Genomic DNA, 27,521 nt, shown 5'->3' with positions numbered 1-27,521 from the left:
TTATATGTACAAATACATATTCATATATGTACTATATATGTATACATGTGCCTTTTTAGAAAAAAAAAATATATATATACTAACAAGGAGAATCATAGCAGTATAGTCCATATGCAAGACCTACCACCACAAATAACAATCAAATCTAATAAATTATACATATATATATATAAATATCAAGTTAGCGAATTCCTTGTAAATTCATAAGTGCGTATACTTACATTCGCATATTTTCAAACACAATTTGTCTCGTTCGCTTAGATTCTTTTTAGGTTTAACCGCTTTAATAAAAGCTCTAGCCTTCTGTATGTGTATATCCTCTTTATGAGGTCGGCACACTAGCCATTGTACAAGCGTTGCGAATATGGTGAATTTGGTTATTTTGCGTACGAAGCCAGGATCAACGTCTGCAGATTGCTTTAATTGACCTGTATCAGCTTCTTCATTTTTCTGCAAAGTTATATATAAGATCAATATATTATTTATATATTAATTAATATTTATTTGGCGTTTAATATAATTGTGCCTCAATTTGTGGTGCTTTACTATGTGTTCTATAAGGAGCATCGCAGTATATTTATAGTTATAAATTTACATTAGCATATGTGTGTGACTGGATTTTACTTACTCTTTGCGTTGACCGGAGCGTTTCTTGAGATTCCGAAATATATTCCACTGAAAAAAGACGGAAAAATATGAATACTTTGTGGCAAATTTTGTGAATGTAATTTGTCAAATAAAAAGTTGTCCATACAATAACTACACTTTGATCGGACAGTTTGTATGGCAACTATATACTAATAGTGGTTCGATATTGTTGGTTCCGAGAAAAGAACGTGTTCCGAATTTCCGATCGATATCTGATGAATTGAGGGAATAGTTAACTCAGCTGGTAACGAAAACATTTGTATATATATATATATACAATATAAGTACTAAGTTTCCTAACGATTCTTTCTGTATGTTTAAAACTTCGTGGTAAATTCAATATACCATGTTCGAACGTGTACATGTACTTACAAAGCTTGGGATTGCAAATCCTAATGCATAAAATGTTCTGACGAAAGACCGCATTGACCATATAAGTGCCTTTGGCCGAGTATCTGTCAAACATTTCCTTCTCGAATAAATACATTTTGTTGACCAATTCAAAGTACTGCTTGAAAGCGCTGCGTTTGACATAACTGTTCTTCAAATTGGGCTCATCTGCCATCTAGTGACCGAACAGAAGGAAGAGGTAGCAGAAATGAATAGGACACAACAAAATTCGGCTTAACATATGCAGAAAGACTGAGCAGAGAGGCTTACAAATACATAGCGGTGTGATAAATAAACTGCAGCAACAACAATGAAAACAACAACAATAACAACAGTGTAATTTTAATTTCTTTGCTCTTGGCAACGAAAACGGATATTAAAAAGTGCACACGCCTGGCAATGCCACGGCACAGCAGCCAAAAATAAAACGCTACTTGTGTAAGCATGCATCAAACAAAACAACAAAAATAGAACGAAAAAGTAAATAAAATAATAATGCGATTTCAAAAAACATAAAACATCAAAGGAGCGCCGAAGCAATTTGCAAAGTACGAAAGTACAGCAAATACAAATTGTCGGCAATAAATAACCGAAGCATTAAAGTGTATAAAATAAATGCAACAAATCGTTTCAATGTTGGCGCTGATGTGCGCAGAAGAAGCACAAAACAACAACAACACACAACAAGAATATAATAAATAAAAAAAGAAATATGGAACAAAACAAGATTAAATGCAGCTAAGGAAAACAATAAAGGCTGTGGATGGGGCAGCAATGGCAGGAATTTTAAGTGGAATCAACAGCAGCAACACTATCGAATACCACTGCCACTACAGCAACATGCTAGTGTTACTACAACTACAACTACTATGCGTACAATAGCGGTAAACAAGAAACGGTTGTTCTACATAACAACCAGTGAGCAACAGCAAAAAACTGGAGTAAGCAAACTGAAATTGAAATTTCAATTAAACAAAAACCACCAAGAACAACAGGGCGAGCAAGAACAAAAACAATTAAAAGCTAAAAAACATCGATAAAAAAATCAAATACAACAATAAACTGTGTATGCGGCAGCATACTGGCACAAACACACACCTGCACACCACACTTAACACTCACCATACACCATACACACACACTACTCATGCACCAACACGTAAAAACTAGTATAAACACCAAAGGCGTCTGCCAAAACAAAAAAGTGCTTGCAACATTAAAAAACTACAGCTAGCTGCAACAGCAACACAAACACAATAACAACAAATTCCACAACAACAATTGTTCGCACTGCATGTAAATGCCCACGAGCAATAATTGAACGTTTACCCTTTTGAATGCCAGCACGGAGACTTTTAGTTTATTGGTCAACAGACGCGCCCACTGAATGCAGCCGATGCGGAATGGTTGGTGCTTACCGATTGGTGGATTTTTGCGATTTTTCTGCAAGTGAAAAATCGACATTTTAAGTTATAAAAATATGAGCAAGGTGCAAATCTATAAATTGGTCATATTCATATTTGTGTTGAAGTGTGTGTTATACTTAAGTAAATTTGGAATTTTAGTAGATTTTTGAGCAATTTCTTAACGTTCATTCTGAAACTACCGGTAAGGAAACCATTATATGAATACTCCTATAAAACACTTAGGTTAGGTTAGATCAGTTTGATAAGCCAATGAGCCATGCTGAGACCAGTTTTGGCCTTTGCGATACCAGATGAAGTTCAGTTACTAGGTACATGAGGTGTAGTTATCCTTTAGTATGCTTGCGCTTGACGCGAATTTCAATAGAATCTGAAGATTCACTATCGATACCTTTTCTAGTTTATCATACCGTGGAACCCACGTGATCTGTAAGCCCAGTTCAGCTGACATACAGTCACTTCTAATGAGTGTTTTGCATCCAGGTAGCTCGTTACGTCGGGTTTCCCAATGTTGATTACGTTTTCGTGTGTTAGCCGTACACCAGTTTTAATTTAATGTTGTCACACTTTCAAGAAACAGTGACCAAAAGGACTGCGTAAAATGAGAAGATTTTCTATTAGTGCGTCTTTATGACCGCAAAACCTTAAGGGGTTACATGGGCTTCCTCGGCTAAAAATCATCATTTTTTCAACAATATTTTTCTTATATAAAAAACATATAAACAAATTGAACGAAAGAAAAAACCTGAATATTAGAGTTTTGACAATTCTACAAAAAATTCAAATTTCGCTACATTTTTCTTTTAAATAGTTGTAATCGGAAAAAAAATCCTTCGTTCAAGTCTTTAATAATTGCATCTCAAAGACGTGTGCAACTTTGAAAAATTTCATTAAAATCGTATTTCTCCAGAAATCTTGCCAACCGACCTTGAAAACACAGTTTTGAAAATAATACGTTCAAAGACGGTGCACTTAACCCGAGCCCATAAGCTCTCAAGACTATATCTCCGAAACTATTACTCGAATCAGAATCGAATGTTTAGAATTTAATAAGACAATAAAAAAAAATAGATTTTTTGAAACCCGTAAACCCAAGTAACCGATTATATGTTCATTTGTACTGAAACTGAGCTATTAAAATTTTAGAAAATAAATTGAAAGTTTTTTGGTTCTAAATCAAATCACGCCCGCAAATTCGTTGAAAATGTCATCGTGTTGACATCAGTGTGATAGAAAAGGATTTCAAAATCTCTTAAATATGAACTTAACACATTTTGGTTAATGTTTTGGTATGAATCTTGTCAATGGTAGACTACAACAAAATGATCTAAATCACTTGCAAAAACGACGACGAGTATAGGTCACAAAGGGGATGCTTGACAGCATAGCTGTGACCCTAAATTCCACTTCCACGACAGTCAGGTTTAAGCAAGCAGAACGGTCGCGGATTTTTATCCGTCCAAGGACTGTCAGTTCGGCACTATTCCTTGAAATCGCTTCAAGAATTTTTTATACCGCGACAACAACAACTCTATATTCATCAAAGACATGTTTACTGGTGACGAGTCGAGGGTTTATGCATATGACGTCGAGACAAACAAACTAGAGACCCAACAAACTAGTGAGTGGCGCTCGAAAAATTAGCAAAATCCGAAAAACCCAACATTGGCTAATTTCACTGAAGGCCATTCCAGCCTATAATCGTAGGACAAGGAACTGTATTATATTAAAAGTTGACGTGCCTAAAAATTAGCATATTTTGAAGATGATAATAAAGATTTGTCTTAAAATACGTGAACCTGTCATTTTGTTTTTGTCAATCTTGGTCAGAGTTGAAACCTTTCTAAATAACTAATATATATCGATATAAGCACATATTATCTTTTAAGATATTTCTACTATTGAAACCACAAAATTCGCAAAATAATTTTGTTTAAGTTCCTCTTCTCAACATTTCTGTATTCCGAGCTATGAAAACTTATCCGAGTTTTTTTTTTTTTTTTTTTACTGTTCAAAATGTAATGCATTATTTCAGTTAGCGTTGTTTAATCGATCGCTTATAAAAGGAAGGGGTTTAATTAGTACAATCCCACAAAAAAGTTTTGATGTTCCTGAAATTGAATTCAATATATAAATACCGTATATGTGAATTCCACAGAGTTGATTTCGGTCTGGAAAAATCGCAAAATATTCTCATGTTTTGTCGAAATAAATTCAGCGAGCTCTTCACGTGTGTCTATTTCCTTGATAGTCTTTATTAACTCCAAACCCATATCGGAAGAACGCAACGTATTTATGCTACGTTCAATAACGGCTTTGGCATCGGCCTCAACACTTGCCAGACGGTGGTTGAATGTAGCCAGTGTATGCTCCCAATTCTCCGAGTTACCTGGTCTGAAGATGTCATAATCAACACTAGAAAGCATATCATCCAACAGACGATAGACTTTTTTCATCAAATCATCCACAATAGATGGATCGGTTATAAGCGCTTTGAGGCGATGACCGAACAGATTTTCATATTGTATGAAAACACGGCCGATATAAGCGATATCTTGACTTATGTGACATATATGATCGACTTCGGAGAACAGCGTCTGACGATCGAACTCCCAACGTGAGCCGACACCGGAGCTTTCGATATACGAACGACTGGCGAGGTAAGCACTCTTCCAACAGCGCAGCAAATTGGCGCAATTCGTGGCGGTCTCATAAGTGTATTTAGCAGAACGGCTGAAATGAGAGTATGTGTATGAATAAGCAGTTGATAAGATGTAGTGTGGGAGCAATTGAAAGACTAAACGCTTATGCTGAGATTTTGAGATATTCAAGGCTTGTAAAATAATATTGTCGCAAAGTGAAGAAGCTATTGAAATGTCGCTACCAGCAACCGGAAATAAGCATGCTGGAGCGGAATAGGAAAAGCAGAAGGCTGAATACATTGCCATTTACGTTATATATATATATATATAGCTCTCTACATATTTGTACAAGGAATGCAAGCGAAAAGGAATTTGCATGCGACAGCGGCAGCGCCGAAATTGTATTTCGCCAAGTGTTTGGGTAAATTTGCTCAACAGGAAGCAGCGCGTGCTGCAACTGTCGACAGCCAGCAAGTGGCAGGTAACAGTCAGTGTGCTAAGGAGGAAACAGTCAACGCAACACTTGCAATATCCGCCTTGTGGACTCATTCCTACTCCACGAAGCACTCGCACTCGTCGTGCAAGTACCGCAACATACAAGTCAAGTATTTTCGAAAGTAAATCGACAGGAAAATCGCCTCTGACAGTTGTCATGTGCAGTGCCAGCTACACTCTGCCACGGCTAAGAGCACAAGCATTTCGCTCTATGCGACATTGCGACGATTTGGCAGCATTCTCAGCTGCTTGAAGTTAAATTTAATTTTTACGCTTGGCGTAAGCGCTTCACGCTGCCGCAGCGACTTACCTGAATATGTGTTCAAAGCAGATGATGCGCTTGACTTTCTGTATGAAGACGTTGGAGATTTGGCAGAGTAAAACCTGCATCTTGTCGTCGCGGCAGTAGTAGCTGGACATGGTCCAGATGTGGCGTAGACCCACCATTACATTGGGTATGAGTAGCGTTGTCATCTTGAAGCTTTCGTAGTCCCGAATTTTCTGTGAAATTAAATGAAAAGGGTGAGTAACAAATTACAATTGAAAAGGGTTGATTTTAATTGAATGATATTTGTTATGGACTCATCTTAGGAGAAGAAAAGATATTTTTACCTCTAAGTAATCGGTGATGGTCGATATGTAATCCGAATTTTCTTTGGAAAGGTGGTAGTGCTCTTGTAGGACATACATGAAGTCATCCCAGCGTTTGATCATGGGCGAGTTGGCCTTTCGTAGAATATCTGTATTGTCGGAAATAATTTTTTATACAACTTAAGGTCATGTGAGACAGCAGTTGATTCAACGTACCCAAAACTGTTAGCACAAACTCCGACTTCAGTTGTTCCAATGCGGTGTATAGCTCGATTTCACCATGATGCCAGATGCGATAAGCGGCCATTGGCGTGAACTCATCCAGTTGCTGAAATCACATAACACCGTTATTAAATATTCTCAATGCTACCACCGTCACCCACCATATCCTTCAGCGCTTTGATTCTACCCTCCAGGAAATATATCCAACCATGCACAATATCCTCGAGAATTTCTAGTGAGTATGTTGGTATCAAATCTAATTTCTTTACATCTACGGGTATCTTCACTTTTGACTCCTCAAACTCGACATCCTCTTGTCCCGGCGCGGCATAGCTGGTGGGCAGATCAAATGCGCGCATACTGTGCTTCGTTGTCCACTCCACTTCGCCTTCGAACTCGCTCAGTTCTTTGAGTAGATTTTGCTGGTATGGCGGTAACTTCTCTACCGTACTTTCCTCCTCGAGGCGCTGGCGTTCGATCGCCTCGTTCGTCTCACGCAACAATTGTTCCCAGCGTTCGGCAATCGTCAATTTGGGTTTCTCGGGTTCCTCTGGTAATTAAAAGTGTATAATTGAAATGAGTTAAGTCCCGCAGGATAGCTGGGTCAGGAGTTGAGGGCGGTTGCCAGATTGGTGAGCAGATAGCGATGGACTACTGACAGCCGTAACCACTGCCACTACCAACACATCAAACGCATATTAAACAACCCAAATCAGGGTGTGCTGACAGCGGCGATGACAGCTTGACTTGTTGACACTGTGACCTTAGGGACTAAGCGCGGCCAAAATGTTACGCGCTGACGTCCCTTAGAGCTGCTGCTGCGCGAAATTGGCAGTTAACGGTACTTCTTGGTAATACCGCTTTAATTAGTTACCGCAACTCGGCAGTCCCCACCCACCTCTAGTTTTTTGTTTTTATTTCACACCTACCTATTTGTTCGGAGGACGATGAAGAGCCCACATCGCCGGGCTTTGTTGTTACATCCTCCTGCTCCTCTTCATCCTCATCATCAACCGCATCGCCTTGGCCGTCTTCAGTCTTTCTGCGTGCTTTCCCTTTTGTTAAAGACTCTTTTTTTAGCTTCTCCATTTTTCTGTGCGCCGGAATTTTGTGATTTTGTTAGATTTTCGCGTTGAGATTTTGTGAAACAATTAAATAATAATAATTATTGTTGAAATAGTCAAGCGGCCAAAAAGGTTTAAAGTCACCGCAGAAAAGCGGATTTGCTACATTGGCTTACAAAGCGAATACAGACGCAAAGTAAATAAGAGAAATTAACCAGCAAGAGTAAAAACAAAACAAAAAAAACGCAGAGCGGACAGAAAGGGATGAAAAGCAAAATGGCAAGTAAAGAATTTGTTTAATGAAACAAAACGAAATGGAAATTAAGTTGAAGTAATGAAAAGCTGCAGATAAGCAAAAGGCTACAACAATCAACCGTTTGAGCGGTTGCAGTGTTGGAAACGGAAGTGGGAGGAAAAATGCAATTAACATTTTTGTCCAATGTATGAGGAAAGGCAAAAAGAGCTGTGGTGTATTCTGGTGGGCGTAAATGAAGGGATTGTTGAGTGCATTTGTTTATTTGGTTAGCGGGTTTCAAGCTCAGAAGGTAGCTTAAATTGAATTTTAATATAATTTTTTTGAGCTTGAGTATAAATGCAAAACAGAAAAAAAAAAAGAGAAAAATTTAAAAATGTTTTAAATTATAAATACAAGCCTCGGACTTCTTTATAGTCTATATATTGTGACCTGAAAAAAAGTGAAAACCTCAAGGAAGTCTAGCTATTGAGTGCTTTAAAGAAATCTAATAACAAAATCTCTTAATAATATAAATACCAGGACATCTCTATTCCATATCTCTTATCTAGCTTTGTATATCACCACTAATATTAATATTAAATATAATAGCTAGCCATCCGTTGTCCGACAATGGAAATTCAAATCACGAATGACTGAAACATCTAGAAGGAAACATTGGAGACCCTATAAATTATGTATATGAATGGTCAACATGACGAGCTTAATCAATTTAACCATGTCTGTCAGCACATATGCGAACAAGTCCCTTAGTTTTTGAGATATGGATATGATATTTTGCGAACATATTTTTCTCCCCAATAAGCTACTCATTGCTCGAAATCGCTGATACTAGACCAGAAAAAAATCTATGGAAATCCGGTGCTTGCATGTAAACCACTTTGTTGGCACGGATTTGCGCCAAAGGCAACGTTATTACCTTCAGACCTATTAGTTGCTATAAAAAACGCACTCCTTGTTCTTTAAGCAGAAAACAAATTTATTACAGAATTGTCCCTCGTAGCTTAAGATACATCTTATCTCAAGTCCTACACAATTATCAGTTCTTGTCCAGAGAATAAAATTTGCTCTTAAAACTCTCTTAGTCCAGATTCACATTTATGGTAGGCTATTTTCGGCTGTCGGATATACAACCTTGAGATTTTGTGCGCGCTTTTCTCGAAACTATTTTTTTTTTTTTAAGTCGGTTGGCAAGATTTCTCGAGAACTACTCAATTGATCCTCATGAAATTTTACACAGGGGCTTGGGATACAGTTCTTCAAAACTTGAAAGAAGGGTTATTTTTAGATGCAAAATTTTCAATATAATTTCCATTTTTTTGTCCAAATCTGCCAAAAATTTAATATTCAGTTTTTTTCTTTGTCCAAATTCTAAGTTAAGGCTTTAAACAAAATCTGGAAACGGCGTCGCATGGCCGAGTTTAAAAATTTTTTTTTCACAATTTCTTTGTTAATAGTGTATATTTGTAACAATATAAAATTTAATAAAATATTTAATTTTTTTATCAGAAGAAATTGTTGAAAAAAGTCAGGAAGAACTCGCTTTATGTTTAAGCCTTGACATCTCAGCTCACACACTGTATTATTCCGCCTAAGGTCTCGGTCATAATTTAAGAATGTAACCATTGTCATGGCTTCTTAGGTATTTAAACACTTAAAGTCAACAAATTATTAATCTGCTTCAACAAAACCACCCAAACAGCAAGAATAAACACCGTTACAAATGTAACCGTAAATGTAGCGTCTAAAGGTGTGGGGTGGCGGAAAAAATACGATTAAAAATACAGAACAAAGGGAAATCCTTATCGGATGCTCTGTAATTTATGTGCGAAAAGGGTAAATGTAAAATACCAATGGATTTCAGAAAGGAAATAAACAAACTGGAAAACTGGCGGGCGAGAGTCGTTTGAGCGGGCACAGCATGTAACTACCGATTGAGGGAGCATAAGGATCTGCTGCGCAGAAACACACAAAGCACGACTGTGATAAAAAACAAATGACTCAGAACACATACATAAATAAACCAACAAGAAAGCGTAGCAACAATAAAAACAATGTCGAAATGAAAAGAATGTAGCCAATAAAGAAGACAAGCAATGAGCTGTAAGCGGGCGGGTGGCAATCAACGCGATGAACACAAACGCTTGCGACAGCCAACGCCACTGAGAGCGCGGCTAATACCTACTTTTTCTGTTTAAGTGCGCGCAAACGGAATTCCGAGGGCTTTGACAACTCCAGCAAGCCCGGTCCTGTCTCTTTGACTTCACCCGAGCCGGCACCGGGCCCAGCGCATATATTCTCATCGGCATTCGTTTGCTTGTCGTCGAATTTCGGTTCGCGAAATTGAAATTGAATAGCTTTGCGGCCAACCTGAAAGCAATAATAACAACAAAATGAAAAAGGAGTGTTAAGAAGGAACAAAAGCGGACGCGCACAAGCGTTCAGTGCGTGGTGCAAAGGAGTGTGGTGAAAGGCAAATATCTGTTTGTGTAAAGGCGTAGAAAGGTTGCATGGATCGGATGTGGCGCGACCGCAGCTTACAATATTTTAAATTCTAATTGATTTGCTTCGATAATTTGGGGACGAGTTGACTTCTCGCCGCAGACTTTGGCGGGCATTTTGCGTAGAATTTTAATGTGTTTTCCAACGAAGCACGACAGGCCAATAATGGCGGCGCAAAAGCTCACACAGCGTGTCAGCACTAAGACGCTTTGAACCCAGACGGCAGACTAGCGAGGCTAAACAAAGAGTCGTTGTCCAACAAAAAGTCTAATAACCGCACGAGATTGGCGCAATGACGGCACAACTTTCTATTTGCCTACGCAAAGCCAATCTGCCACATTAATGGGCAATTCGAAGTGGGAGAAAAACTCATACTCAACCAAAAGTACGAGCTGTCGAGCGACCCCTGGCGCGGTCTTGCGGAAAATCGCACCGGCATAGAGGAGAATTTGATAGATGGCTGTGTTACTATGGAATTAATTACAATTCGCCACTTCATTACGTTTCGAAATAATCGGGCTGCGCGGTGGTAAGCACAGCTTTGATTAATTGAAAACTGAATATGCTGCGCAGCAAATGCCAGCGACTTAGTTAATGCAAAATGGCGAATGGTAAATGGTAAGCTACGTTAAGCGTTGTGCGGTGTGCGCCAAACCCTGATTTTCAGCTCCGCACCTTTTGGTGGAGCGCGTGGTTAATGCTGGAAATTAAAATTGCATAGATTAATTTTAGTAGCTCGTCAATACTTTGTTTCCATTATTCTTCATTCTATTTACCCGAGCGATTCGTTACCTTACTTTCTTCTGCACACAGACGCTCTTACCCGCAAAGTCCGGTCTCTATATCAGCGTTCTATTTCGCTTATTGCATTGCGCTTTATTCTCAATTCGAGCATTTTCGATTATCTTTCGACAATTTGCAACAATTCATCATTGCATTGTGGGTCCGTCCGATATATGTGCTTTGTACGCCAATCAATTATAACGGAACTTACCAAATTCAAATCACTCTGCAACGATTGAATCACAACACCATTTATGGTGCCAACAATAAAGTACTTCGGCATCTCAGCAAAGCATTCAGCGCGATTGTAGAAACTACCTGGGAATGAGAGAAAATTTGTTGAAGGTCAACACAAGCATGAGAGCTAATAAAATATAAATGCTATGAGCAATAGAATTCGTAATGAACGAAAATCAATGAGCGTGTGATGCAGTATTTGGGTAATAAGCTCATTAATATTAAAAGGCTATGTTACACATGCTATATAAACCATATTTAATCACATTCATATTCGCATTTAATCACATTGTTTACACTTGAGAAAGAAGTGTGTTCAAAAAATAGCGAGAATTTTCCTTTCTTGAAATTGTCCCCATTCCTACATCAGCGCGTCGAATCAGTTCTCAAATATTTTTGGGATAGCCTAAAGGCTAGATGATCTTTAAGTCAATATCATCTTTATTGTAAAATAGCGTCCCCTTATGACGAAGAGGAAGGCTGGGTCGTCGAAACTGTACTGCTTTTGGCCATGAGCTCGCAAACAAATTTTTTATCTATTTCTTTTATTTTCATAAAAATACGTCTAATCTTAGCGGCTGCTATATATAAAGCAAGCAATGAATCCAGCTGAAAATTTAATCGTACTCCAGGAGGATTAACATAATAAAATCATTTTTGACAATTGGATTTTCCAAACTCTTGAAATTTTAAAATTCACGTTTTTCTCTAAACACCGATTCACCATTTCTCTTCGCACTTCTGTTCTCTTGTAAAAAAAGTCCATGTAAAGGCAACAAAAAAGTTATCGAGTTGAATTCGGATACCTCATTAAAGTGGTATGTCCATTATCTTCAGCTCTACCAAGTTTAGTGTTACCTTTTTTGATCAGTTTTACTATTGCGACTAGTTTAAATGTGTAATGAGTTTAACTTAAGCTTAATTTAATACATAAAATAAACTATACACGAAAGAGATTTCTACTAAAAAAGAGTCATAACACCTTTGCGCATGCGTCAGAAGTCAGGTTAGCTCAGGGTTGCATCAAAAGTGCTGCTGATTTGACCAGCGGGTATAGTTTGTTCGATTCGCTGAATAGCAACACTTGGCGAGTCGAGGATAGCTATAGTTCTAAATAAAATCAAAGCGGTGTCATGAAAGATAGCTCCTCCTAGCTTGATCCCTATAACATAAAAGTTATATTCAAGTTTTATTCAATTCAATAAAAGAAAAAGTGTTCAATTGTTTAATTTTTACAAAGAGAAAATTTTAACTTTTGTGTTAAAATTGAAAGAATAAAAAATCATTGATATATATGAATTGATGAAACAAATATGGTTAGTACGATTTGGTCGTTCGTTCGTTATTTATCCACGAAAAATCAAAGTCGTACTCCTGTTTTGCACTGAAACTACAAATTGTGCTGAAGCGGCGCAAAAAGTCCATGAAACTACTCGTATTGGTTTCGAAGAAAAGTTGACTACAAGCATGCCTGATGGATCAAATATGAGTAAAAATATGATTTGGAGAATTTCAACTTAAGACTTGGTTAAAAGGAAGGTTTATACTCGTTTCTTTCCATATTAGTAGACCAAACATGTGAATGAGTTTTTGATGAAAATTTTTTTGATTTTTCTAAACAAACACACCCTGTCGCCTAATCTATCACCATGTGAGTTTTTTCTATTTCCAAAATCGAAAACCAACCTGAAAGCAGCATCTTATGATTTTGTCGCAGCCATTCAAGCAATCGTAGCCGGCCATTCATGCGAAGAACATTTCTAGAAATGATATAAAAACAGGAAAAAATCGATGGTTTCAAACATTGCATTGAGTGTAGTGGAAGCAATTGGTGTATATTCCATCATCTGTATACAAAACAGGATATATTAATATTACCAGGAAGTTTGTAACATCAAAAACGAATCGTCGAAAACAATATAAAATATAGAACTATTAACATACTTAAGGCACTGTAAACTCGGCTTTAACCGCGTAAGTGGTGTCTAACCCAATAAAAAAGAAGACGTGAGCGATTAATCATGTTCTTCTGTCTCTTCGTCAGATCGTATATATATAAACTAGTCCCTAAGATTTTGAGATATCGATCTGAAAATTTGCCTACGTCTTCACCTCCCGCAGGTGATGCTCGTGCTTTAGAACTACCGCTATCAGACTCCTATCGATGATGGCAGCCATACAAACTGAATAATCAAAACCGATCTCTTTATGGAAACTTTTTCATTTGGTAAAATATCTTTACAAAATTGGGTACAAATTATTGCACAGGTCTATGCAGAAATTTCTGAGTATGTTGGTCAGACTGCGGCATAGAGCTGTTATAGAAAGGGAAAACTTAAAATCATGTTTTTGTAAAGAGTTTTTCGTATTTATGCATGGTGTTATAGCTTCAATACAAACGAACTTAACGTTATTTCTTGTTGAAGTCTTTGATAATATCTATATCGATTGTAAGACATTGCTTAAGTTATTGAACACTGCTTTACTTACGTATGCCGTATGGATCTTTGCGCAAAATATAAACGTATCTAATATTCGGATCAAGATTGCTGGCATCAACATCTCCAAAATGGCAATGGACTCGGGGCGTTTTTACATATTCCTGAACAATTTTCTGTAGAAAAAGATAGTATTAATTAAAATGAAAATAGTAGTGGCACAAGATGTATGGAGCTCAAAAAAGTGAAAATATATTTGAGCCGGTTCAGCAGGTGCAATTAATTTATTCAAAGGATCCTAAAATAATAATTTTAGTGCTTTTTTTATGATAATATTTTTAAGAGTTTTCAACTCAATAAAAGAAGGTGTATTTATATTTAATTTAATAGAGTTTCTTGATACTTCTATTAACTGATTATTGAAAACAAACATGACCCTCAACTTAATACACACACTTCTCACATTAACCTTCAATTTCTTCTACTAAGCAATGCTCAACGAAGTTCTTCCACCCCCTGAGCATATTTAGAGTTTTCAAACCAGCTTCTTTCGTTGTCGAGCTTAGCAAATGATTTGTGCATATTTGCATAACTTCATAAGAAGGTCCAACAAAAGTTGATGAAATTCCCCAAAACTTTGTACAAAAGTGCCAAAAGAAATAGTGAACTGGCAATGCGTTGGCAAAGTTAAACAGAGAGTTATCGAATTTGCATGCAAAAGAAGCCGAAATCAACTCAGGAGCTTATTAACAGTTTGAAGGTAATGCACAAATAAAAGCCTGGTGGCACCACAAACTCCAACACGCAAGCATTACTTAACGCACACAGACTCACCTTCACTTCCACATACTTTACAATTGGCTTCTGCGTTGTTCTTCTGCGTGTGGTGCGCCGCTTCTTCTTACCACCTTTTTTGCTGGCGGTTTCTGTGTTTTTTTGTAATTTGGAGCACATCAAATCCGTTCGTGTGATGGACGAGGCGTTCAAATGAGTATGAAAAAATTAGAAAAGCGTAAAGTTATTAATTTATGCACTCACACACAACATCATAAAAGACAATCGAGCCAACCGAAGCCAAAGGAATTGCAGGGAAAGTAATAAAAATTTTATGCGGTAAAAGCGAAAATGTTTGCCGATATGTGTATATATATATATATATATATATATATATATGTGTGTGTGTGTGTGTGTATGGCAGCGGCAAGTAGCTTTGAGCGGCTCAAGCGTGCACAATGTGTACTTTGGTCACTGCTATTGTAGTTTCGAATTAAGTGAACGCTGTGCAAATGGCTTTGTTGCAAGTTTTGTGTGGCAAGTACATACTGAGTTGCAGCAATTGGCTGGCGCTGTGAAGCCACTTTAAATGAAAATGAACAGGAATATGAAAATCAAAAAGGCTTCCGAAATGGAAAAAGTTGAAATGGAAAAATTGCCAAATCGCAAACTAAATAAAAGAAGCAGGGAAGGCTAAGTACGTGCGCGATCGGGGTATGCCTTCGTGATAATGTTGCGTGACCAAACAGACCAGCCAACAATTTTTTCGTGTGAAGTTTGATCTCGAAATGACAATTTCGTATCCCTTGGGTCAATGTTTGAGCAGTTTCGAAAACAGAAAAAAATCACAGAAAGATAAATCTAGAAAATACCGTGGAAAATGTTATATCAATTTAGTTTATATAGACCAGTCCGGGTCAAATTTGACCAAGAGTTAACAATCGCTTTAATTTTCATATAATTGATGTATTTATAAATTGATGAACTTGTGATAAAAATCAATTTCGGACCAGTCCGGGTCAAATTTGATCATGAGTTAATAGTCGCTTGCATATATTTTTCTTATAATTGATGGGTGATAAAAGATAACTAGAGTTAGAGAATTATTATTTTTTTTTAAGTTTATCGTGATGCTAACCAATAAATATTGAGTTTACAAATTTTATACCTTTTGGTCGAAATGCTCGAAGATTGGAATTAAAATATTTTGAACCAAATTAAAATAATCGACTTATCGAATGTCAGGTTACTTTGGGAAAGATCTTAGTTTCTTTCCCCTTAAGTGTCTAAAGGTCTTTATTTCTAGTTGTTTAATTTATTTCATTTTAGTTTTTGTCTTTTCAAGATCACCCACGAATAGTAGGTACTTTTTAACCCATTGTGACGCAAGGCAAAGAAACTACAGAACAAAGTGACCCATTTATATAACTGAATCATACCAGAATCTCTTTTCCACATAAGTTACCATTGAGTAAACCAAAGTGGAATGCACTGCAGCCCACACAACACCCGGGTATAAAAATATATGTAAGTGAAGCGAGTGACTAAAAGTTGATGAAAGAAGATTGAATGCAATATGAAAACATTGTCGTGACAGCGCTGCGACCAGGTAAGCGGAAGAAGAAGCATTCAATATTAGCAGAAATTAAAATCAACTCAATCATGTTGCATAATCGGCAACGCTTACCAGACTTCGGTGAAAAGATGAGAGCGGATGTGTGATTACCATTTAGATAGACTACGCTTGAATTTAGGCAGCACAGGGTGGCTCAAGCAGAGAGTGTACAGGTATATGTACAGAGGTACGTATGTATGTATGTGAGAGTTTCGCAAATTCGTGAAGATTCTGACAATTGTGACGTTCACGCGTACTGACGCTGTAAGGCGAAATAATCATCACTTTAGCGAGCAAAGTTCTCGAACACAAGCACACACTCACACACCTTCACAGAGAAACACGCATATACTGCCTGGCATTCGAAAAGTTGCATCCTTCTACGACGGTGGCGGCGGTATGCCACAACTTTGGCAAGCAATGTTAGTAATTTACAACGTTGCAATTTTGAATGTGCTGCATAAACTACTTTTGACTGCTGAGCTACGGCATTCGCCTTCGACTTCACATGCACGCGCGCCGCCCGACGTCAAGGCCACGCCGCAAATCGAAAGGCTGCGCCATTTTTGGCAGCACTCCCGATGGATTGTGCGAGGTGTTGCGCTAAGGAAAATGCAGCGCGTTTACATTTGAGCTGCACGCTGATGCGGCAACGTTGTAACCTTCCGCCAAGGCGCACTTAGCGGCAATTAGTTGTGGCAAGAATGCGCTGCCACATAGCGGTAACATCAAGATTAACTAAGAGCAATGTCCATTTCATTTTCGCCAACCACAAATTGGATGCAACCGCGCTCTGCTGCGTTGCGCGGCATTGCGCCGGGCAGCAAGGACAAAGTGGGCAATAATTCAGCGAATCAAAGTCATAAGAAAGGCAAAAGTGCATAAAAGAGGGAGAGAAAAAGCGTGTGCGATAAGATCTGAAAATGCAAAACTCACAGGGAAACAAAAGTGCGAAAATGGTGAAAATTACAAAGTAAAAAGACGAAGAGTTATGCAAAGATGAATAGTTAAGAATCAGCGTTGGAAAGTTTTCTCATAATTACCATCGTCATCTTCATCATCGCTGGCTGTTTGTCATGATGGAGAGAAGGAAAAAATTATATCTTTGTTATGTAAATTTAAGCTTATTTCTAGGACTGTAATTTTATCTGTGTCTAATTATTATATTTAGTCTAGTACTTGGTCGTATATGTTTGAAAAAAAAAAAAAAAAAAAAAAAAAAAGTTACCTAGAGGCTTGACAGTTTTTTCTATGCTCTGTAGGTACAAAATTAAACATTGAAACTCTTATATTCACTTGTAAGTCAAGTAAAATGCGTTTTTTGAAGAGGCATTTCATTTAATAAATAAAGAAACAAAAATAAAAAAAAAACAAAAGCTTCGGATGCCCTTGATTCCATAAGAAACTCCTAAAAAGTATCTAGTGAGGAAGACTTTTTTCCTTAAGTCGATCGGGCCAGTTGTTTCGGAGAAAATTTGTTCACTAACTTGCCATGTTTTGATAAAAATTCGTTTAAAGTTTTGGCAGACACATACATACACTAAGTTAAACAAGTAAGAAAGAGCTAAGAGTATAACCGAATATTTCATGCTCTTGCAACTTGCAAGGAATGATGCCGGACTTGTACTTGTTCTTTCAGGTACATAAAGGTTGTTAGTTATATGGGGTATGGAGCGAGTTTGCATCGGATTTTATTCATTAAAAGCACAGTTATACCGATTTTTTTAAAATTATTTACATTTTGGCCGATATAAGCGGTATTAAGTCACTCGGAATTTCGAAAATCCTTATATTAGATTTATGTGAACTAAGGAAAGTATTGACCCTATTCAACACATTTTAGACACACATAAATACTACTGACAGGAAATTACTCTCTCTATCTCAAAAATATATCGCACAGATTGACCTGATATTTTCTGATTTTTTAAATTTACAAGTGAATATAACGCTTTTAAGCTTCTCAGCGTTTAATTTTATAACTGGAGCCTCATACAGTTAGGAGCGTCAAACAAAAAAAAAAAAAAAAAAAAAAAAAAAAAAAAAAAAAAAAAAAAAAATATATATATATAGATATAATTACAATCTTGAAAAACCTTTCACAGACATTTTTGTAAATATGTCTTTTTTTTATAAATATTTTCATTTATCCAAGAGTATATACTCCTATATTTTTAAATTGAAACATCATTTTCCTACCTGTTCTGACTGAGCTCACAGCACTTTGAACGCCTTCATCGGGGCTTTCGACTTCGTAGTCTGTCGTATGACCACCCTCTGTTGTTGTCGTTGGCGCCATGCTTGTGCCACCATCGGTGTCGGTGATGCCACCAGTCTCGCCGGGTGACTCTTCATCCGTCGTTGGTTGCGCTGCTGGAGCTGTTGACTTAGCAGCTGGTTTGCCTTTCCCGCCTTTTGAGAAAAGTTGCGTAAAGGAAGATGAGTATGTAAATATGAATATATTTTTGTTGAAATTAAAGGTATATGTTGTATTATTTCTTTTATATTTTTATAGATTAGTAATGTTATTTAATTGAATGCCGGAACTCACCTTTGGGTGGCGGTTTGCCTTTCTTTTTGCCTCCCTTTTCTGGTTTTGAAACTCTTGGCGGTGGTGGCTCAATTACTAGGGGAAAAAATTGTGTATTTGTCAATGAGTGGTTCATACATTTTAAAGAAATTTGAATTGTTAGAAGTAGTATTTACTTTCCAAAAAAGAAAATATATTTACTGTAATTCATCCTCTCTTCAGGAAAACGTTTCAGAAACTGTGGTTTTTCCATTAAACACTGTTTATAAACAAGAAATTTTTTAACGTAAATTTGCAACAAATCGTCTTAAAGATCACTTTTTGACATATGATATAGCCAATACAGATTACTTTCCGTAATAGCTGAGGCGATTACTGTTTTTGCCTTGACGTTTAGAAAAGTTTGTTATGTCTACACAAGTTTTTAATAGTCATGATAAAAATATGTACAATGGAACTCAGACTTCTTAGAACAACCTAATAAGAAAATTTGAAAAAAATTTATTTATTTATTTATCCTTACATACGAGCTTTGTAATGTAGCATGCGCTTAATACAACTTTATTGGATTAGTTTAGGCTGGTTCCTAGGGCTGATGTTCACACCGAAGGTGCTGGATACCACTTAGATAGTTGTGAACGCTGATCTTTTGTGATTCCCAAAAATTTAATATATGGATCAGACCCTTATAGATCAGCGTGGTGCTTCGAAATTAACACGGCTGAGTTACAACCTATTGAAAGGTATTCAGGGAGCAGTTCAATTAGTTCAAACAGCTCTATAAGTTCATCTTTAAGCACATTTTTCTTGAAACAATCTTTTTCGATTTTTTTGCAGTGACAACCTTGAAAACAAATAATCCGATCACCAATAATGAAATTTTTTCTGGCTGTTCTGTATTCATTTCTACATACAATGATCTATCAGGTCTTTGATCTGATTGAATTTTGTTGGCAGGTCAAACAGGATCATAAATTGTGGTAGAATTAAACTTTTTTATAGAACGCGGTCATTCAGCCATTCTTTGATTTTTTTTTAACATTAGTCATTGCACGGAGTATTACTTCTAGTTTAACGAAACTCTTTTATTTTCAGGCTTCATCCACTGCAGAAGTGTGGAACTTACTTTTTACTGCCGTTGGAGATCTCGCATAACTTAAAAAAAATTTAATTTGTTTTTTCGAAAAATTTCGATGAGTGTCTTTAAAACACGTATAAATATACCTTGAAAATTTCAGAACTTTTAAATACCCAAAAATCGGCGTTGTTTTCTCTTAGTGTGTACCTAAAAACCCTTATCTTTTTACTAACCGTCCATGACCATAAAGAAAAGTGAATCAAACAAATTACTCGTATAAATACTTTATATGGTCACCAAAACTGCTAACTAACGTAACATCACTTTTCATAAGTTTACAGGCGAAGAAAAAACCATTTAAAGAAACCAATCATATTGAAACAAAATATTGGTTATATCTGAGAGCGGCAGCTGAAAATTTTATGATATATGTATGTATATATATATATATAAATATATATGTAATATGATGTAGTAATCGTAAGCATTAAAAATCTCAATTTAAAGTTTTTGGTGATACGTTGTTTTGCATTTTACGTGGTTATATAATGTTTAATTTCAGTATATCCAAATATAAATGGTATCACACTGAGGTGCTCATGCTATCCAGTAAACAACTTTAAATTCATTTTTATACCCTAAACAGGTTATAGTAAGTTTGACAGAATGTGTGTAAAACTTAAAAAACTTCGGAGATCCTTAAAAAATATATATTTAAATGATCAGCATGACGAGATTTTTCGATATATAACGGAAGAACTAAGGTTATTGAGATATCGAACTGAAATTTTGCTCACGTACTTTCCGGCACAAGAAGCTGCTCATCTACCAGATTCCTCAATATTGAGCCATAATAGCATATACATCATATATATAGCCGCCATATTAACTGAAGGATCGAAATCAAGTGCTTGCATTGAATACTCTTTCATTTGACGAGTTAACTTCACGAAATTAGGCAAAAATTATTGCCCAAGGCAATGATGCATTATCCGAAAAAATTGTTCAGATCGAACAACTATAGCATATACCCGCCTTACCGGTGGAATAATCAGGTTCTTCTAAGGGATTTTTCGATTTAACCGAAGTTGGCGATTTTTCTCGTTTTATAGTAGAGAAATATTTATTTAATAAGAGCAGCATTGCGGTGAATCGAACACTCCAAATAATGCAATGAGCGAAATATCTGAAAATTTAAATTGTTATATTTACCGTACCATGATTAAACACTCTCAAAACTATCGAACATTCTGTGCTCTCGCACATTTATCGAAATTCCCAAATATGATAATAATTTAATATGAAAATAATTTAATTGTTGTTGAATGCTTGGATTCTAATTTACAAGCTAACCCTACAATTAGTGGGGTACTTAATAAATGTGAATATAAATGCAAACATGTATACAATTATATAGATTATTATACCAGCAAGAGCCCTTTGATGAACAGTTATAGTCAACCACAATACCACAACAAAGCGTGTACAACCAGCTCAGCACCGCCGGTCGACAAGAACACCCGGTAGCTGAAACTTCTTCACTAGGCAAATTGCGTCTTCCAAGAAACACACATGCGCACACACATACATACATGTACACAAATAACTTCAATAACGGCGATGTGTTGCTAAGCTGTTGTAATGCGTACCCTAACTGCCACGAAACGTGCTACCTATCACCCCTCCAGCAAAGCGCTGTCGAAAGCCCACTGCCAGCAACAACCCGCTTTCTTTTAACGAAGACTTTACTGCACCGTTGCTGCAGCGCATTGTTGCACGTGCAAATAACACTTGTAAATAATTGGAGTTGCTGTTTTCGCAAAGCTGCCTGTGTGAGACTCTAGTAAGTTTGCCCTGCTGTGGCATGTTGTAAATGTGCTATGCGCGCCACGCTGGCGCAACTGGGCCAAGCAACTGTGAGCGGTGGCACCTGCAGTTTTGGTATTATTGTGGCGAGCCTGCTTGCCATTACCAGCTGCTGGCAGCTATCCAATTGTTGTTGCTTGCCGTTGTTGTCGCCTGTAGGCTATCCTCATTTTTGACGTGCAAGCGTCGAGTCTACTGTCTTCAAACTGCTTAGCTGTCAATCATACTTAGCTGTGTTCCTGCCGGTGCCCTCTACTTCCTTAGGGTGCACATATGTTTTACCTGCTTTACTGCTCTATTTGAATTACACAACCCGACCCTCTCAAATATTGCCTTGCAACTGCAGGGCCTTGTCGCATTATGTGGCACATACAACTTTACGGGGTGTGTGTGCAAATGCAAATTGCGTGTTTGGTCAGTGTTGAGCTTCATCAGCGTAAATCCCTCAACAGGCGTTCACATTGGACACCTTTAGGTGTAGCCCTAACGGGAAATGTCTATCTATCTATMTAAATGTAGCGATTCACGACCATTGCTGCTGACCAGCATACTTGCAATACGATGCGTGCATATGTGTGCAGTAGACGTGTGTTTGCGCGTACGAAGGAAGCCGAACATGCTGGAGTTGCGGCTCAACTCTTCTGTTGCGGTCCAGGTGCACTATCTGTTTATGCAGCACTTGAGATTGTTGCAGTCAGAAAATTCAATGGGACAACTAAGATGGTGGTAACAGAACTTTCAACCAACACAATAACTTAAGACTCAGAGTGGCGTCGTAAGTACAACAAACTTTGCATTCGTGGCTCCTGTGGCACATATGGGCTCTACGCTCACAGCCCTACGACACACACAGTCATTCATATCTACTGTTAATCCCCCGGCATGATTTCATTATAAAACCCGCACACCATACTCACCCTCTTCCAGCACTGTAATCTCCTTCTCGACCATCTTGTCATAGTAGGTGCGCCACACCGTCAGCAACAGCAATTTTATGTCGGAGTTTTTTAGACATTTGTCGTTCAGAAAGTGTGTGAACTCCTCAACGTGATTATCCATCAATGCATTCACACTTTCGGGATCGTAGACGCCCACCATATTGCTGATGATGTAACGCAACCACAGTAGCCGGTTATCTAGTTCCACAGCCATGTGTGACTCCATAGTGGCTAGATTATTGTTACAATATTGCGGGTGTTGCTAATACCGTTGGCAGTTGTTATTGTTGTTGTGGTCTGCTTTCGCACAAATCGAATTGGAATCGTCAGATCAGCTCTGATTGCAGATGACAAATGTGTTGCAAGTTGTTGCAGCTGAAAGTGGAAAGCAGGATAAAATCAATCCAATGCAATCACTTGTATTCGTTGTTATTTTCGGTGTAAGTAACAATCGGTGCGATTCGTAGAACATGCAAATCAAAATGTAAATCAAACTGAAAATCTATCGATTGTCACATGCCACATTGGCAGGTAACGCAAATCGAACTGAAACAGAGAGAAGGAAGGGTTGAATAAAAAACAGTAACAAACAGTTTTCGTTTAATATTTCGTTAAGTTGTTGATGCGTTGTTACATGCGTGTCTATTTTAAATTAAATATCAGAGCTAAAAAAACTTGAATGAAGCGATAAGGGTGATGAAGAAACAGAGTGGAGGGAACATTTTTTAAGAGTACCAAGGTACCCAATAGAGAATGGACAGCAAACTGTTATTGCCATTTATAACCTCCAAGCGGGTGCAGCCTGAGCGACGGACGTCAAGCAAAGGCAGGTATTTATTTTCAAAAAGCAAACGAACAGTCGGGTCTACGTAACCGGAATGGACCCGAATTTGTATCCGGCCAAGGACTGTCAACTCGGCTGAGTTCTGCCGCTACAACAACAACAACAACATCGACTAAACTAAACGCAAATGTCGGTAAAATGTATATGCTACAAGATCTCGTCATGGCATAAGTATCATATCAAGTACCTGAGTGTAGTTTTCAGAAAGAGTAAAAAGGCACCACAATTTCACGCAGTCGCGATGTTACTGAAGTCCACTTAGGACATATTGCTTATACAGTGTTGTTACATAGCGACCATCAAGCCAATCGTATTTACGATGCTTTGGTATGGCCAGTAAAATCTCAAACTGGAAATCGTTGACCGAATACAGCGGCTCGATACTCTCTGCATAATAGGAGCAATAAGAACCGCTCAAACTGCCACCAAATAACATTGGAAAAATACTTAGGGGAATTAGCTGCCAGATTCCACAATAACCTGCGGAAACGGGTCGATTAGCAGTAATGCTTTATCTGGGAAAGAAGTTTTCGAATCAAGATAAAAATGGCGCAGGGAGAGACGATCCATCAGCGAAACTCTTAATGGATGGAAAAAAATTGGCTGAAGAAGTAGACGCTGGTATCTGTCTATTACGCGGAGCTGGATCTGAGGAGACTCTTACAGCTGCGCAATACTACAATATCTTCCAGGCAAGAGTCTTTGCGGTCAGAAAAGCTGCTGAGCTACCTAACAATACAAGCAACGTCCAGCAACAATTAAGCCAATAATCTTACGTCGCATTGCGTCAGAGAACGTCATACACCCTTTTTTAGTTTATTAAAATACAAGAGAATAACTTTGTGATCCGAATTCAAACAGAGCGATTCGAGTACTGAATCGAAGGTGGCTAAAATTCTTTATTTTTGGATGGAGCCATGTTTAAAAGTTCCCTGAGCGTCATTTAATCGGGAGTAACCATAAGCGATTCTTTTACATATTGCTCAAGTAGTTCACGACTTCTGGTCTTAGACCAAGTATCCTCTGGGTAGCCAAAAAACATCACTTTGAAGGCGAGCTAAATTAAGAAAATGGAAGCGAAAAAGTTCCTAATACCTTGTTAAAAAAATACTGAGTGCATGTATAAATTCTTCAGGCCTTTTGAATCTGAAGTGCCACATTAATCGAGATCGGTCGGTATACAAGTAACTAAAAATTTGGTCATTTTCGAACAAACGCGGGTGAATCTCTATTTGACTTCGGAGTTAGCACAGGTATTGGTAAAGTCCGTTGGGGAAAGTGAGTTAAACACTCTTTCGACACTTACTTACTACTGTACTAAAAATACAATGGCTTGCTCATTTCGTTGAATATCTGTCCATACAGAAACTAAAGGTGCATTTTCATATATGTACTTATGTATATATCTGTATATATAAAAGAAAGATGTGTTAGTTACACAATTTATAACTCAAAAACGCCTGAACGGATTTGACTGAAAATTTGTGGGAAGGTGGTTCAGAGCCTGGGTAAGGACATAGGATACTTTTCATTTCTTTATATTAGAATCCAAATCAACTCAAAAAAAAACTATTTCAAATTATAAGTATTTGTTAAAAAGTCATGTTTGTAGGCATCCTTTGAACATATGTGTACAATTTTAAACAGATACTTCCTCAAAACTAATGCAATTGGTAAGTATTTGGAACAGTAGAAAATTAGTGCAACCAAACAGACAGTGAAATAGATTATAACTCTCTCAGTAAACCAGCCGATTTTTTGTCTTTCCACACCTGAAAACCGGTTCATCATCTGCAGTCCACTAGAATGACTGTCGATTGGACTCCAGTGGGAAATGATGGAGCTACGTTTCTATTGTCACACACCGACGCAAAAATTCGGTTTTATTACGATTAGAGAGCACTCAAACACTTCTCAGAATCAGTTATTCGTTATTTTTGTTGGATTATGAACTTTCGAGGCACCCACTTTGCACAGAGCTTTCGCCTCTTTAGAACATCATTGTCCTCAGTGCTCATTTCGCCTGTTTCCAGCTTAGCAAATTCAACAGTATTTTCCCCCAAAAAGTAATGCTTTATCAATACACGATTATGATCCATTTTTTTATAAACTAACGCAAGTTGCTTCACAAAAATGCTATATCTACTAACTAATAGTTAGAATCCAATTAATCGAAATAATGTAGATGGTAGTATCAGCCACAGTGAAGCGTGGACGGGTCCTCAAGTATATAATTATTTAACAATTTGTTGACGTATCAAGATTTTGAATTTGTCATTGGATGTTGTCAATGTGATACCGAAATTGAAGCGTGTTCTTTGCAGTCAATATCACGCGTATTTACCATATTACGAAGGTCTTTACGCATTGCAGTGGCATCTTAGTAGAAACATGCTCTCTTCCACATGAAGTGGATAAAAAATTTGCATACGCATGAATGCTTAGAAAGCATTTGAAAAGAAAAACATTATATTGGAAGAGTGATGAGGAAATTTAAATGCATCAACAGTTGTTGCAAGGTGCTATGAGTGATGACAAGTCAATAAAGCACTTTGCAACAATGAGCGGCAATCAAGAATAATACAATAAGGGAGTTATTACCCCCTTACAAACTTTGAAGTGACTAAATATGTTGAATTTGCTCAATCAGGCTGATTATGATATCATTCAAGAAACAAAGACCTAAAATATGAAACCGATTCGTTGTTGACCGATAAATGCGATATCAAGTCAGCGTGAAGTTCGAAAATCTGTTTATTAGTTATATGATAGCTAAAAGAAATATTATTCCGATTCAATAAATTTATTATATAGATATAATCATACTTTTATCAGGAACGTATTTTCTGCGAATATCAGTTACATATCTCACACATTGATCGATATTTTGGGAATCAGCTCATTTTCAATTTTAGAGACTTAGACAGTTCTAACAATTTTTGGAGGGGAGATGGCCACCTTAAAGTTACTTTTTTTTGAAAAGTTGTATTTCGATTTATTAATTTGAGCTTTTTGTATACTGGAAAGTGAAAGTACAAGACCGTTATATACGGAGTAGGCGGGGTTATCATTCACCTACATTCACACTGTCTTAAGAGGTTTTGAAAAAAATTGCCCAGTGAAAAAATATGGACTTATACTTTGAATAAAAAAATTAAATTTGTAAAGTTTACGGAGATGATGCTGTATCAGTTAATGTAGCACAACAATCATTCGCTCCCGTTGTGGAGCTTTCTATGTGAAGATGCGCCTCACTCTGGTCGACCTATCGTGGAAAAAGTCAATGAATTATGGAAAATATTGATCAGGACCGTCACATAACCAGCCATGACACTTAACATTCATCAGCAAACGGTTTGGAAACGTTTAAAAAGGGTGGGCTATAAAAAAAGCATGATGTTGGGGCAAAACAAGAATTGTCTGTAAAAAAGTTTAAAGGACTGAATTAAAATCTGCGATTCTTTGCTAAAACGATGTGAAATCGAACCATTTCTGAAGCGGATGTTAACAGGAGACAAAGTGGATCAAATACGACAATAATGTGCGAAAAAGGTCATGGTTCAAGCGTGGTGAAGCAATTGATTTTACATTTTACTGTCAATAACTGATGAAATTTAAAAGAGCAATCGAAAAAACAGCCAAAACTGATCAACAAAAAGGCTTCTTCTTCCATCAGGACAATGCAAGACCACTCATATTGATGATCATTAAAGCTCATCATAAATAAAAAAAAAAATGAATAAAATTAGTAGAAGTTTGATTAGAAATACGAAAAGACTTTCTACATACTATTCATATTACTTTATGTTTATCGCGATTAGTTTTAAGTGAATAGAATATTAGAAATATTAATTAAAAAATATAAAAACAGGTTTACGGTTATGAGCCGTGCATATATTCTATTATTATATTATTACATTTTTTGGTGGGAAGGTCAAGATGGCCTATCATTCACCTCTTAGAAGACTTTAAAACCACTTCTTTTTCTTATTTCTTTATTTGACAAACACGCGCGCAAAATTAATTAATACTTCTCAGAACTCTCGCATTATACTACGTGCAAATATTTTCATGTTTATCCTTTATTTTCCAAAAACTTTTCACTTAGTTTTTTTCACATCTACTTAAAAGCTAGACACATTTCCATCAACTGCCGATTTCAGTGTGACTTTTTGTCATACATCACA

At 37.1% G+C, this 27,521-nt stretch overlaps 2 protein-coding genes across 2 annotated transcripts in view; both read right to left on the bottom strand.

The window, feature by feature from the left end:
* LOC108965653 (dynein heavy chain 10, axonemal-like) overlaps nt 1-6,663 on the bottom strand; it is a 105,740-nt gene extending 99,077 nt beyond the window's left edge. The window contains exons 1-7 of the mRNA XM_018928202.1: nt 6,574-6,663; nt 6,407-6,518; nt 6,212-6,339; nt 5,910-6,100; nt 4,601-5,195; nt 2,368-2,481; nt 222-450 (exon numbers count right to left, since the gene is read on the bottom strand). Of these exons, the coding sequence (XP_018783747.1) occupies nt 222-450; nt 2,368-2,481; nt 4,601-5,195; nt 5,910-6,100; nt 6,212-6,339; nt 6,407-6,518; nt 6,574-6,576 (1,372 nt within the window). The 5' untranslated portion in view covers nt 6,577-6,663. The remainder of the gene's footprint in view (nt 1-221; nt 451-2,367; nt 2,482-4,600; nt 5,196-5,909; nt 6,101-6,211; nt 6,340-6,406; nt 6,519-6,573) is intronic.
* On the bottom strand, nt 6,663-22,825 carry LOC108965652. The gene is made up of 10 exons (XM_018928201.1): nt 22,470-22,825; nt 18,630-18,704; nt 18,278-18,490; nt 14,524-14,615; nt 13,738-13,865; nt 11,226-11,328; nt 9,915-10,099; nt 7,342-7,505; nt 6,721-6,962; nt 6,663-6,668 (listed from the first exon to the last, which is right to left on the bottom strand). The coding sequence occupies exons 1-10, from the start codon at nt 22,714-22,716 to the stop codon at nt 6,663-6,665; spliced, it is 1,455 nt and encodes a 484-aa protein (XP_018783746.1). The 5' UTR covers nt 22,717-22,825.
* Nucleotides 22,826-27,521: the final 4,696 nt, after the last annotated feature.

The sequence above is a fragment of the Bactrocera latifrons genome, unplaced genomic scaffold, assembly GCF_001853355.1.
Source record: "Bactrocera latifrons isolate USDA-ARS-PBARC rearing strain unplaced genomic scaffold, ASM185335v1 scaffold_144, whole genome shotgun sequence".
Lineage (NCBI taxonomy): Eukaryota > Metazoa > Arthropoda > Insecta > Diptera > Tephritidae > Bactrocera > Bactrocera latifrons.
The sequence above is the reverse complement of the archived record's forward strand: the minus strand, read 5'-3'. Positions and strand labels throughout refer to the sequence as shown.